At 34.2% G+C, this 15,747-nt stretch overlaps 1 protein-coding gene across 1 annotated transcript; it reads right to left on the reverse strand.

Moving 5' to 3' along the window:
* Positions 1-7,142: 7,142 nt before the first annotated feature.
* LOC128993422 (barH-like 2 homeobox protein) lies at positions 7,143-15,481 on the reverse strand. The gene is made up of 3 exons (XM_054417311.1): positions 15,312-15,481; positions 9,175-9,487; positions 7,143-7,572 (listed from the first exon to the last, which is right to left on the reverse strand). Exons 1-3 carry the CDS (start codon positions 15,391-15,393, stop codon positions 7,371-7,373), a joined length of 597 nt encoding a protein of 198 aa, XP_054273286.1. The 5' UTR covers positions 15,394-15,481; the 3' UTR covers positions 7,143-7,370.
* Between the last annotated feature and the right edge of the window lie 266 nt (positions 15,482-15,747).

The raw sequence follows: 15,747 nt of genomic DNA on the forward strand, positions 1-15,747 counted from the left end.
GGATGTTGGTTCAGTCTCATTGGTGGAGTCATAGCGTACGGTGTTGTTAGTGTTCCATTGTGTGAGTTTTTTGTACGTAAACCTTTTATAGATTATAGTGTTTTGTGATTTGTTATTAATTGCATGTTGTATCATGACTTGACTGCTATACAGTGCATATTTTTTGACTACTACCCTCGGTAGTGTATTCCAACTTAGGTTGGGCGTTTGTGTATTGTTAGTTGTAATGTGTTAGTTAAGTTTTTTCACCTGAAGACGGGATCAGATTCCAGATCCCGAAACGTTGTGTATTGTTTTTTTACATTCGTGATGGAAAATGTCCGCAATAAACCTTTGAACAACAGTTTAAGGTTGCTTGTATGTATTATGGGAAGTATTTTTGCATTATTCAAAGTCTATGACATATATTTTGCACCGCTTTAACATCAAATACAGAGATAAATCTACTGTTCCTGATGAGTGTGAAGACCCAACATTTCATTGTCATAAAATCGAGACAGCAAAAAAACGTACAGGTTGAAATTTAACCAAAATTTTATCAGTAGTCATTATAAAGCGTACTATTATACTTTGTGGATGTAAAATGCAGAGCTAAGAATTTATTATGAAAGCGGTTAGCTTTAGTTAATTAATGAATCCGGATTAATTGGTTGTAATCGCATCCTTCTCATTTAAAAAAGGTTGACTAACAGTTACAGAGCAGTACAGACGACAGAGTAGCCACGGACGGGCGCTAAGTTATTATAAGCCAATCATCGGTCTCAGGTAAGAGACACGACTCTCGGCTTTTAAAAGAATGTAACAACCTTCGGAGTTCTTATGATAAATTCTTCGACACCGTCGTGAGGTAGTCTAGCTCAAGCTACCTGAAAATCACTGCGAGTGTCAAGTGATGAAAATGTGTCTTTGTCAAATACCACGGCTTTAAATAGAAAAAAATTCAAATTTAAATGTATAGCGTACAATTTATAAACATAACTCAATTTTGTTTCTTATTTTTACACCGTTTGAATTGTCAAATATATTAGTAAATAAATAAACTTGGATGGATTGAGTATGTCCGACTGCAGTGCCATCTAGCAGTTACTAGGTTAACTGTTGCAAGCCTCGACGGTAGTGACATCTAGCGGTGATTAGACGATCTGCTAGGAGCCTAGACGGTAGTTACATCTAGCGGTGTTTGAACGAATTATTATCAAAACGAAAACATCTTTGTAAATTGAATTAAAAAAATAACGAGGTGTTAGCCCGTCCTACGTACGGGAATTCAGTAGTCAGTTAAAACCGTGTACAATTCAGATCAGTAATGTTTCAATTTTAATATGCTTCAAGAAAAATGCTTCAAATTTAATATCCTACTAATATTATAAATGAGAAAGTTTGGATGTATGGATGGATGTATGTATGTATGTATGTTGTCGACAAGTAAACGCGAAAAATACTGGTCGGATTGGGCTTAAATTTGGTATGATGATAGCAAATCTAAGCTAATCTTTTGGGGAATTTGGTATAATTCCCGATTAACATATATAAACGCATTCTCATCTCAAAAGTCCTTTCGGGCTCCGCCCCAGTGGCTCTGGAGTTTCCCATGTTAACCTTATATTTAAAAGGAATAAAAGAATTTTGTCAGCTGTTTCAACTATCCAAGTTGGTTCTATGATATTGAATAGCATTAAAAAGTTACAAGGTTTACCAACAGGGTTCAGTACTATTATTTTTTTACATTTATGACAACATCTATTATATCCTATAAAGGCCATAAAGGTTAAATTTTGTTATTAAAAGGCTTATGCGTAACTATTTTATCAATCGATGTAAAGATCAAAATGTTTCTATTTCGTGTTCTCTTCCCGTTGCAAAGCACGGGTACAACAGCTGGTAGGATGATAAATCAACTCGCCAAGTCCCAAAAAGAATGGATCATTTAATCATCCATTCGCCTAAAAATTTAGGAATTGTCCAGAATAACTAGATTGATTGTTTGCCGACATCGCATTACAAGTGCGGCGTTTCCAGTTTACGCCTTCACTTCTCTAACCGCATTTTAGACGCTGTATCCATTTTGCCTACCGCGCCAAGCATATCCCGCAACGTGTTTCATTGTCTGACAAATATTTCATATTTTCTAACTAGGCAAAACAAGGAAACAATCTTTTTTAAATCCGCGAGGTGTTAACTTGTATTATACAAATTTACGGGAACATTCCAGTGTATTTGATTTACACATTTTGTCACTATGAAAAATATATTATTTCTTTTTACTAAAGTAGGTTCAGATCAGATATTACTGATTTTAAACAAACTAGTATCTAATCTAAGCATCAATTCTGAGATATAAATAAAATTAGAGTTTTGTCTGTACATTGCTCAGAATCATAAACTTTTAGGTTATTTTTACGTTTTATACATTAGAGAAACCGAAACAAGTCTCATCTAAATTTCTGTCTGTCTTTCCTGTCTGTTACGACCCAAGAGCCATTTTACGCGGCCTACTCCTGAAAAACGAGAGTACCTATCAAGTTCCAAATCATTTTAATATATTCACTGAATTGGCGAGATTGTCTTTAGCCATTAAAATATGGCGTCACCACTTTGTAAATAAAATGACGGACGTTTAAAAACCCAATTTTGTGTGATTTTTGCAAAGTTTTCTCCCAATGTTTAGCACATATTCTTCTATGAAATAGCGAACAGCTGTTCAAATCAAGATTATTTCTTCTAGCTGTCACTGATATGTTTACATTGAATGTTGTTTACAAATACCGCAGCCATTTCCGATCACGTTTTGAAAGCAAATCCAAACCAATTAAAATTAAAAACGTTTTTCCTTACATAACGGATTTAATAAATCGCAAGTGCAATAATATGTAGGGTAACAGTAAATGAAAATAGAGATTCTTTGTGTATAAAATTGTTCTTGAGTTTTGATAACCGGGAAATAGACCTTGAATCAGTGTTGTATATTGCTGGGAAACTTACATTTTTTAAATGAGCGTTTTCAGTCGAGACTCGGCACACGACCGACGCGCGTCTACTTGTCCATAGTAAAAATAAAAGTAGGCCTACGTGTATTTATGTTTTATTCGTCATGTGTATAAGTGTACAGTTCGTGTATGTGTTTCAAAAACTCCAAGACGCACCTAATGGGGATGCTCAAGACCTTATATTAGGACTGATGATGGCGATTTAATTTCGCCGAAATGCATCTTCTGTAATAGGATCGACCAGCGGACACAGGTAATTTAGACTTTTATTGATTGTCATACCGATCCGGAACAACAACAAACGACATAAAATGAAGTTATGTATAATAAATAGTTTGGCCAGCATATCTGAAAATATGCAAACCAACTGCTGTTCTTTATATAAGAAGGTTTCAACTGATTACTATAAGATCCCCGTGCGTAGAACGGGTACACAGCTAGTAATAAATAAAATCAAATATACCTTGACCAAAAATGCAAAAGGTCTTTAATTTATTGGTTATCCGTTAAAACCATGCAATATTGAAAGTTATGTTCAATTGCATAACTCTGTTATATTTCATAATCAGGTAAAAATAGCGTCCACACCTTGGGCGAAAATAGTTTTCAAACTTCGTATTTCGAGTTCAATACTTGAAATGAACATATCTCGGGATCGAAAACCCTTTTGCCAAGTAAATCAAATAACTCAATTTGTCTAGTTATTAAGTATCCTTTATTCAACTAAACCTCTCAAAGAGTGATTTGTTATTTGTTATTTTACATTTGTTATTTTAAGACGGCCACTTCTTTCAGACAACTATGAGAGGTTTACAATACGAATAAAGATATCACTCCTATTTTACGCGACCAGAGTTACAAATTTCCTGCGAGAAACAACAATCTTGCATCTCCTACACTTTGGTACAGTCGCCTAAACCGACGCAATTTACCGCACTCCACAAAGAACCGTTTCATTTCCTTCATTTCAATTATCTCCGAGCTTTTCATCTTTTACAAACATCACGAGCGTAAACACTAGGTTAGCGTCATCCTACAAAGGGCACGGTTCTGTAGTAAACGTGACTTTTTAAAAGGGATTGGACAAAACTGTTGTGGTGAGAGTCGTTGAAGAAGTTTGCAGCTTTTTGTGGTGCGGTGGGGCGCCAATTACGTTCTTTGTCTGGGCAGTAATTGCTCTTATCTTACTTGTGTCCCGCCGCGGGCGACTCTTGTCACCGATGTTTAGGCTGCCTTTAACTTTTCAGTTTACTGCTTTGCGTTCGGTTCGAATTTACTTTGATTTTATGAGAGTAAATTATTTTAGTTGAAATAGTTATTGATGCGTAACAAAGTTACAAAGATCGTGACCTCAACTGTACTCTCAATTTTGTGATATCAAGTTTGAAAAACAGTGAAAGTAAAATACTGTTTTAGTTAGAGGTTAAGTAATTATTTTAAATGTAATGATTTTTTCTCTCAATTTCACGTTCTAGGATATAGTCTCTAGCTCGCAACCGTTTTACACATTATAGTAATGTGTTGGCCTATATGATTGCATCATTATCTATATATATAAAATCCAATGTATGTTTGTATATTTGTATATTTGTATGTTTGTATATTTGTATGTTTGTATATTTGTATGTTTGTATATTTGTATGTTTGTCCTTTATGGACTCCAAAACCGCTCGACAGATTGTAATGAAACTTTCAGCCATTATTAAGCATTATTCAAGGATGGTTTGTGTGAAGTTTGGTGCAGATCCGTCAACAGGGCTCCGCCCCAGTGGCTCTGGAGTTTCCCATGTTAACCTTATGAGTACTCATATTTATATTTAAATGGAATTAAAGAATCTTAACAGCTGGTGCAACTAAACAATTTGATTCTGTGATGTTCAATAGCATTAAAAAGTTAATAGGTTTACCAACAGGGTGCAGCACTATATTTATTTTTAATTTATGAGAACAGTTGATTTGCAACCAAAAGGTGAGTGAGCGTAGCGAACGAACTTCAACCTGCAGGCGAGTTAGCGTAGCGAACGAGCTAACCTGAAGGCAAGTAGTAAACGCAGCGAACGAGCTCCAACCTAAAGGTGAGTGAGCGTAGCGAACGAACTTCAACCAGGACGTGATTGAGCCATGCGAACGAGCTCATCTTGAAAATGAACGAGCATGTGACATAAAACCACAATAGGACAGGACGACGTCTGTCGGGCCAGCTAGTCAATTATATAAAGCCCATTTGTGATTGGAAGGATTTGATCCCGGGACCTCACTACCTCTAGACCAGCTCGTTTCCCAGTATATGTTGTGTATATGTAATATGTTGCGGTACTATGCAGTTCGGAGAAATAATGCAATTAAATATCGTATTTCAGCATTTCTCTAATGCACATACCTTTTAATTGTTGTTGATACTTAAATTTTGTTCTTGACCCAAGGAAGGTGTTAATTGACGTAAAGAAGTATCATTATGTTTTGCAGTGTATTTTGAGCATTTTTTTTTTCAACAAAATTTGTAACGGAGTCCCCTAAAGTTACTGAATTGTCTATTTTTAAAGCCGAACAAGTATTATTATTTGAAGCTGTTTTTGTACTTTTCCGCAAAAACCCCAAATGTTCAAACTAATATTGTTTTGTAATCATAAAAAACCATTTTCGCCCAAATTCTTAACGTTGACGAAGAGCTGTTGATTTATAAGACGTTTCAGAAATCGTTACTTTTACTATAAATTGTACCACTTTAAAAAATAAAACTCTTGTCCATAATATAAAAAAAAAAACATTTAATTCAATACTTTAAGCTATTATGTCTTTAGCAATCCTTGCACAAACGATTTTCAGGGATTTGATTAAATAATATAACCAACATATAAATAATTTATTTATTTGAACTTTTTACATTTACTATTAACTTACTAATTAATTACCTAATCACATAATCAATACAATTTAAACACAACAAGTTTAATACAATAAATACTATATTACATACCTAGTATCGATTGAGAGTTAGATCAACTCTATAAATAATTTACAAAATTATGATTTTAAAGACGGGATCATCTACGTTGTGTCATTGGCTACAAATACTATATAATAAATTTTTGGATACATTTAAAGTCTTATTTTATCAGCTATACTCGTTTAGGCCTACGGTTTTATATGTTTTCTGTCCAAAACTATTTTTAGAAAATATACATATTGAGTAAATAATGTGATATTTTGGCAAAAACTTATTTCATGAGAGCTATAAGCATGAGAGCTAAAACAGCAGTGAGGGAAATGTAACTAAATATTATTTTATTTATCATTGCAAATTTAAGTATTGCTTTGTAAATACTAATAAATAAAAATAATCGTTGGCAAAGACTTATTAAGAAATCAAACGTGTCGAACCAACCAGTTGCGAACCAACTTCTTTTTTATATATATATAAAGATTTATTTAGTTTTTTTTTCAGTGAGAAAAGAACTATGTATGAATAATATTTTAACTTTTTCAGTCACTAAAATGCACTCTCTTTGCAGTAATATTTTACTAAGATACTCAATACTTAAAATAGATTTAAATATGCGAGTTTCAAGGGTAATTACAATTGGTCTTTGGTATATCATATTTCACTAGAAATGGCAAGTTGTAGCGTATAATGAATGCTATATACTCATCTCTAAGTTGATAAATAGTATCTATGTATAAACATAAATTACAAAAAATGAATTCTTGTTAAACACTGAAAGTGGTTTGCTATCCCACTAAATTTTCACCGTTAAACTTGAAATTTACATTTTAGAATGAAAACTTGATTAATTGTTAGTTTCTATAACTAAGTATTATTTTCTCCAATGCTGTAATAAATTACAATTTAAGATTTTCACTAGCTATGAGTATAACATTATTATGTTTGCTGGTTACTGATAAATGAATTTGTAATGTTGGCGAACATTTACTCAAACTTATTGACAGACTACAATTAAAGTAGTTTGAAAAAAAAATCAATGTAGTTTTCTCGTAGTAAAACAATTTTTTTGCTATAGTCAACCAAATATACGTAGACTTTAATAACGAATTAGATAAGCATTATTGATATTTTTGCTATTGATAAGGCTCTATTACGAACTGCTAACTGTAATATGACCAATAAGAGATAATAAATGGATAAGAGATTTAAACCATTGATGTTAATGAAGTTAACTCTTTAAAGATAGATATTTTGCCTCTAACACATTTTCACGACTCACAAATTTGGGCAAGAAGTTTTTCTCAGGAGTTGAAGACAAAAATACATTCTCGTACATGAATGGATTTCACTAAAATGTTCACCAAAATTCAACAGATATTGTCCAAAAAGGCAATTCACTATTCACATCACGAAAGCGAATAGTTGACGGAAGGTTCGGTTCATATAGGACAGCCGTGGACGTAGGTGACGTTGCGGAAGATAGCGGCAGCGGTAGTCAGGAAGTTGCAGGCTGCTGAGGAAGGTGGGTAAGGACTGCAGCAGCTCACGTCAGCGCCACCGTGCTGCAGAATCTCCTTCTCCACTGACGCTTGCTGACGAAGCTGTTCCAGCCGCAACTGGTTCTGTCTCTTCCACTTCGTCCTGAAAATTAATTTGATTTTCAATGCTTTCCAAAAATTGTCTTTCTACAGTATTCAAACAGAACTCGTTTATTGGTTAATTTTCCACCTGGTTTGACATGTTATGGAGGATGTAGAACCTTTTATCTTTTTGTGACTAATTTTTATTCCTTTTACATAAAACCTAGACACAGAATGGTACTTTCAACGAGGGTATCAAAAATGTTAACTAGATTTTTAAATCTCCTTAGTAATGTGTTTAAAAAACCTAGCTTTATGACATTGTGTGACTTTAAAACTATAGCATTAAATCTCTAACGCTTATGTTTCTTTGGGGCATAATGACATTTTCTTCATAAACTACTTGCCCTACCATGAAACATGATCACAAACTTGCCCTGCAAACCTCAGGATTCTGTGAACTTCCAATAGTCTCATGACTCACCTACGGCTCTAATACCATCTACCACCAAAGGACACTTTCATAATACGCCTTGGACATCAAACAGTCTGAGACACTTTCACAATCCTTGTCTCTGAACCTGAGTAACTTCTAGGAACTTCCAATCATCTGACAATCTGACTCACCGTTTGTTCCAAGTCTTATATGGCTAAAAGACACATTCACACGCCATAACTACCAACCTAAGAGTATTCTAGGAACCTCCAAGGTCCAACTCACCTTCGGTTCTGGTACCAAGTCTTATATGACTAACTACCAACCTAAGAGGATTCTAGGAACCTCCAAAGTCTAACTCACCTTCGGTTCTGGTACCAAGTCTTATATGACTAACTGCCAACCTAAGAGGATTCTAGGAACCTCCAAAAGTCTAACTCGCCTACGGTTCTGGTACCAAGTCTTATATGACTAACTGCCGACCAAAGAGGATTCTAGGAACCTCCAAAGTCTAACTCACCTACGGTTCTAGTACCAAGTCTTATATGACTAACTGCCAACCTAAGAGGATTCTAGGAACCTCCAAAAGTCTAACTCGCCTACGGTTCTGGTACCAAGTCTTATATGACTAACTGCCAACCTAGGAGGATTCTAGGAACCTCCAAAAGTCTAACTCACCTACGGTTCTGGTACCAAGTCTTATATGACTAACTGCCGACCAAAGAGGATTCTAGGAACCTCCAAAGTCTAACTCACCTACGGTTCTAGTACCAAGTCTTATATGACTAACTGCCAACCTAAGAGGATTCTAGGAACCTTCAAAGTCTAACTCACCTTCGGTTCTGGTACCAAGTCTTATATGACTAACTGCCGACCAAAGAGGATTCTAGGAACCTCCAAAGTCTAACTCACCTACGGTTCTAGTACCAAGTCTTATATGACTAACTACCAACCTAAGAGGATTCTAGGAACCTCCAAAAGTCTAACTCACCTACGGTTCTAGTACCAAGTCTTATATGACTAACTGCCGACCAAAGAGGATTCTAGGAACCTCCAAAAGTCTAACTCACCTACGGTTCTGGTACCAAGTCTTATATGACTAACTGCCGACCAAAGAGGATTCTAGGAACCTTCAAAGTCTAACTCACCTTCGGTTCTAGTACCAAGTCTTATATGACTAACTGCCAACCTAAGAGGATTCTAGGAACCTCCAAAAGTCTCACTCACCTACGGTTCTGGTACCACGTCTTGACCTGGGTCTCGGACAGGTTGAGGGCGTCCGCCACGTCGCTACGGTCGGCGACAGAGAGGTACTTTTGACAGCGGAACTTGCGCTCCAGGTAGGCGAGCTGCGCGTGCGTGAAGGCCGTTCTACGTCTGCGCGGTTTGCGACTCTTGGCTGCTGAGTCCTGACTGTCGTGGTGTAGACTCAGCAATGAGTTGTGCTGCTGCAGTATCAGCGGTAGAGGATGCTGCAGTCGTGATCTTACCTCGCTCTCTCTGTCTCTCTCTTCTTCTGAACACTCCGAGTCGTCTGCAACTGTGACGTCATTGTGATTAGAATTAAATTGGTTGTAGATTATAGATGCGTTTATAAATAAATTAGTGTTAAGATGTGTAGTGTTATTAACTAGTTAAATATTAGACCTGATTAGGAAAAAGATTTGTACGATCCACCATTAGATTACGAATCTACCTTCATATCAGGTAATACTGAAACAAATCGTGACAAAATACTACACACCTACAGATTTTACACGTAAAAGCCGGGTTTTCCTAGGCTCGGAATCGGCGAGCGGAGAGAGGAACGCGGAGAGCGGACTCCACTTTTCTTAGGCAATTTAATGTTACTGTTTTCCTAGAAGCGGAGTGGAATGCCATGTTAATTTCAATTCCGCTCTCCGCGTTCCTCTCTCTGCTCGCCGATTCCGCGCCTAGGAAACCCCAGCTTAAAAAACCCAAATCTGTGTTTACTTTTTCATAAAAATAAGATAAAAATAGACAAAATAAAAATAGACCAACCATTCATTCCTTCTTTGATATATCAATTTTCTGTCTGAATGGTAATGAACTATTCATAAGGTTTGTTTTACAATGTCGTTCCTTCTTTATGTCTCAATTTCTAAGATAATATAATTTATGCTATTACTAGTGTATATTTTTAATCTTCTGGGTTAATGTGTCTTCCAGCTACAATTCAACTAACGGTCGGCAATATCAATTTTATGATTATTTAACTTTATGTGCTAAAATCGAAGATTTATCAGAATAAGTTAACATGTTTTTCATTGTTCATGATGGAAAAGTGATCTCCTGAAGAACAACATGTGAAGTGTTGAATTCATTAAAACTAAGTTTAAGAATGAGTATTAAATAGTTATTTGTGTAGCTAATGTGCGAAGTGGCACTTTGCGCTTGCGTTACACATTATATTTTTCCTACAGTTACAATAAGCATATAAATAATTAGTCTTTCAAACACTATACAACACGATTTAAGGTTAGGTTCAATCCAAGCGTTGAACGAAATGGGAAACGTTGCAGCAGCTGATCGTAGTCGTAGTATAAGTGTTGCCAACTTATTTTCGAGCGTAAACGTAATACGTGTCTAATATAAGTCCACTGTTTTGTGTTGTTTGGTTGAAATACTGGAATGCGTTAAAAAATGAGTGCGGAAAAAGTAATTAAATGCAGCAATTAGCTGCATTGCATTCCATAATCAGTGCAAGGAAGCCCACTTTGTCAGGTAACTGAAGGAAAGAAATTATTGAATGTATTTATATCATAAACCATCTGTGATATTTTTATCAGTAAAATAAACTACTTTTTCCCTAGTTTTGGAAAGAATAACACAACAAAGAGCACTCAAACAATCAAATATTCATTTGTCCTCTCAATTCATATTCACTATCACCCTCTAACAGCTGCAAATTGGCCGAATAACATATCCGGGTATAATGCCACTGCAAGTGTAACAACTGAGACTATCACCCCCGCTGGGTAGGGGGTTGGGATTATGTAGTCTATACAAACAGCAAATTGATGTTCGATTCCCCTCGACGACAAGTGGCGGCTACAGACAGGACCCTAACAATCCTGTTAACAGGACGTGTCCTTCGTCCTTCCCCACTACACCCTCGACTAGTTTACGTACTACTACTTGAGTTCCGAGCAAATCGCCTGTCGTTATGTGGGTGTCCTAAAGTGGATGCAGAAATCGTAGTTAAATCGAATTTAAATTTTGAAATGATGTGTGGTTTTGAAGAAGTTTTGTATACTATGACGAAAAATTAGATTTTTTACCTGGTAGGTTATGGGGGTTGTTTTGTTGCTTTGACGTTGTTGGTGTTTTAATAATTTGTTTAATAAGATTATTGAAAATATGACATTATTGCTATAAAAATGTATACTCTGGACCGTTAAATATTATAATTAATTAGTATGCCAATTACGAATTGTAACTTTTGTGCAAGAGTCGGACTTTTTAGGTATAACCAGCAACCATTAGATTTAAAGGTACTAGCCATTCGGTCAGTGAATTTCGCTGAGATAATTTACAATCCAGAAAAAAGTTTATGGACCTAGATACATAAAGCATAGATAATTCCACAGATTGCACGTATTCAATTTGTGTAGCTAAAGAACGAGCATGATTAAAAAAAACCTTACATTTTAATGTTACAGTATGAATATTTATTTTATAGGAAATAGCATGGAATATGAAATTTTACCTAAATACAATTTTCCACAAAGGGAAAATATCGTTAATTCCCATTCGTGAATTTAAGTTGGTAAAGGTTCAGCAAACACTAAGCTGTGCGATTTCCGATTTCTGTACCGAGGAAGAGCGGAACCTTGCGCATATCATTATCGTAGGTAAATTTGCATCGTACCAAGGGAGATAAACGTATGTATTTTGGTAATAAAAGCTGTAATAGTTAAATTATTTAGTTAAAATTATCATTTTACTGTAAAAAGGACTTTTTAATCACAGTAATATCTCCAAATACTGTTTCATGTAAGGTTTCACAATAAACCTTTGTTGGGGGAATTTTTCTGTTTATGGATGTTTCAATTATATTTACATCGGTATTGAATATGATGTGGTTAAAGTTTGATTTTTGAAACATAATAAGCAACGAAATGTTTATAAGAAAGTTACTTAATTAAACGTATTACTGGACCGGCGTATGTGTGGTTCCTTTTACATTACATTCATATACATTATGGTGTTTTGTTGATGACATTTGTGATTTCCAATGCCTCGCAATGAAAATTTAAATCCTGGTATTTGATGGACTTTTGGGTACTTATTGTTAAAGGGAACATTCATTATTATCGATGATTTTTTTCGATATATCGATATTTTTGTTTTCCGATCCTTTACAAATTGACAACAACTAACTACTGATCTTGTTTAGGCTAAAACAGTCTATTATATGGATTAAGAAATAAAACTGTTCTAAGCTAACCGTTTGATAACAGAAAAGGCAAGTTAAACACGGAATTTTTAAATGTTACAGCAAGTTTGGTTAGTTATGTTAGGTTATTTATTTAGAACAGTTTCATTTTATTATTGTTTGTTGATACTGAACAATATTTATCGTAGTTGTCAGCTGATATGTTTCAATTTGTTAATATCGATATATCGAGAAAAAAACCATCGATAATAATGAATTTTCCCTTTAACAGGAAAGTACCGATTTTTGTGTGCAGCAAATTGACCCCTAAATATTAATGTTTATTGGCATATTGGGTATCAATCTAAAGCTATTATCCTCTAGATGTGCCTTTTGCAGTTTTGGATGATATCTCGTGAAAGTAATTCGTCCTATAGGCTTTTAAAATTTCATAGTTTGTGCTGAATTCTGTTGTCAATCATCTGAACTTTTTCAAGTTTAAATTTTTTGTTCACATCAAAACAGATGGCCATGATACAATTTTGATTACATCCAAACGAAAATTGTGTTTTTCTGTAGATGGCTATGTTTTAGTGAATTCAAGTAAAATGTTGTAATGTTGGTTGTGTAAAATGTAAAGAAGAAAATGACTTACATTATGTTTTGTGTTTTCACAGTATGTTTCGTTGGTATTTGTAATTTTTCTAAGATACCTCGAAGAGATCGCGCACGCTGTGAAAAATAGGGCTCGCAATGCAAATAATAGGGATATGATGAGACAATCGTTTTCATCCTTATCAACTATATATCAAACATATATCACGGATTTTGAAGTCATGAAGTGACGCAGGTTGCTAGTATTATTGAAAATATCATATCTTGTCGTATTTTATCATATGTTACTTTAAATTCCCGAACTGCTTTCTATATTTTGGTATCATTAGTTTGGTTTATTCATATTTATTGGTTTATTGGAATTTTTCATTATTTATTGAATATTAAAAAATGAACTATTTCGTTAGTTATTTTTAAATAATTAAGTAATTAGTGTAATTAACACATTTTTAAATGACACATTTTTTCAAGCAGTTACACGTAAGAACTTAGAACAGTTTTAAATCAACTATATAACAACTATATAAGCAATATCTTATATCTTGTTATGTCTTAATCTTTTTGTTGTCTTATTGTTAATCTATTTATTGATTACTTCAAGTTGGCTTAAATTGCTTCAAAAATGTCTATTTTTAACTTATGTCTTTAATGTTTTGTCATATTTATGTATTGGTTTGAGCGTTGATATGAATAAATAAATAAATAAACTAAATGTTTAATTTTTTTAATATGCTTACCAGTGTTTACAACATTTTCACATCAGCATTTGAAGGTTTGTAATTTGACTTACCGTGTTAATTACAGACGTCTCACTAATTTTGACAATATTGTATCACATATTACAATATTCATTACAAACGCCATTCAATGGTACCGGTTGATCTCCTACTCGACCAATGCTGTTTTAAACTTCACGTAAATGTTTACATTCATGGAAACTTTGTTTAAGTGTATTTGTCATTTACCAAAAATATAGGCTATAATTACTTCTAGATGAATCCAAATTTGTAATAGTACCTTACACGCTGTTTGAATTTAAATTGGAACGGTCTTTATTGGTATCATTTCCATTTATTCTTTTAGTTATATTGCATGTGTGAAATATATATATATATATTTGTTGTTGTTGTTGTTGTTGTTTAAATACACTTATCTTAACTACTTATAAACCCAACAAAACCCTTTTTGAATCTGTAAACTGCTGTAAAGGTGAACGCGTGTGTATAATTATTTATTTTTTTCTTATACAACTGATTGTATTTTGTAAATGGCATTGCCATGGAAAATAAAAAAATGAAATGAAACCAACTGTGAATAATTAAATCCATCACTTACAAATCAAATAACACATTCGTGTTAGTAATTAAAGAGCATACCAAGTTGTGGGTGTTATATTGTGTCTGTATAGAATCAAGTTGTGTTACAGATTATTAACGCAATCGGATTCGTGTTTGCTAAAATATTTAATAGGAAGATATGAATTACTCAGTAAAATTTATGTGGAAATTAAGGTTACCAAACAACAGTTCAAAATAATTTCATAGCTATTAAATATACAAATAAAACCATGCATTCACATTATTGAATGATAAGTTTTTTTAAAGACAATTTTGTAGATGCTGTAATTTGTATAGTCGTAATTTTGGATCAATTGCGTCACTACTAGTGACTAAGTACACTACTAAAGTAAGTACACTAAGTGCACGACATGAGAAAGTACGGTACGGTGCGCAAAACTATCCATTATTTCTTAAATTGTTGTATAGGGTCGTAATTGCTTTACAGAGGTAACTTTCCATTACTTAATCGTTACAAAATTTATATTTATAAAAAATGCGAACAATTTGAATAGTGATAGTCGTAAAATCAAAAATCCTCACAAATTTATTTAAAAAAATCATTGTATCATCAATGATACAAATAGTATGAGTATCAGATGTAACATAATAATAAACTTTATAACTTGTAAAATATTACTAGTAAACTATAATAATGATGTTAATACAAACCAATAATAGGGATACTAATTTATTGCAGTTAAATCTTTATCATTTCACAGATTAATATCACGTGTTTATAAGTGTATGGTGATCTTGATCACTGTTTTGTATATTATACTTGATAAGTCGTAGTTGCCGTAAATAAACAAAAAAACCTCCACTGTCAAAGAGTAAGCGTATTTTTTAATAATTTTGTTGGAAACTAATCAGTTAAAGGAAATCGCTCTGTGCCGAAGTCGATTTTGTACCAACCGTTGTTTTGAATCATAGGTAAATCAAATTAACCCTTGATGTGTCATTTAAGTAAAATTAAAAATATATTAGATACAATATCAATTTTCAAGTCTCACCTTCCCTGTTGATGATAACGTCCCCCAGCAAGTCCTTTATCAAGAATGACGTCTTTGTCTGCTGCATCATGTTGGCGTACATCTATAAACCCTTTATCTACAAATAAATAACCACTAAGCGCAAACTATATCAAACCCGCACATTGTAACCGACGACAAATAAAACTTTCATAAAAATCCGCTAAAACCCAAAATCTAAAAGTTCTCTATTTCCTCTAAATAAACCTTGAGATAACCGGTGTTGACAGAGCGGGGGATGAAATATTAATGTCAAAAGTACAAACATTCGCCATATTGGTACAGTGATTACTCCCCCCGCCCTGCGGTAAACTCGCTAATGCCTCCGTAACTGCGCGCGACGACACCGAGCCTTCTGATTGGTCCGCGCGCCGAGAGCTCGCCTCCCATTGGTCGACCGAGGCTCACTCGATTTCAG

This window comes from Macrosteles quadrilineatus, unplaced genomic scaffold (genome assembly GCF_028750875.1).
Source record: "Macrosteles quadrilineatus isolate MER2022 unplaced genomic scaffold, UCM_ALF_1.0 Scaffold_4__1_contigs__length_99947679, whole genome shotgun sequence".
Classification (NCBI taxonomy): Eukaryota; Metazoa; Arthropoda; class Insecta; order Hemiptera; family Cicadellidae; genus Macrosteles; species Macrosteles quadrilineatus.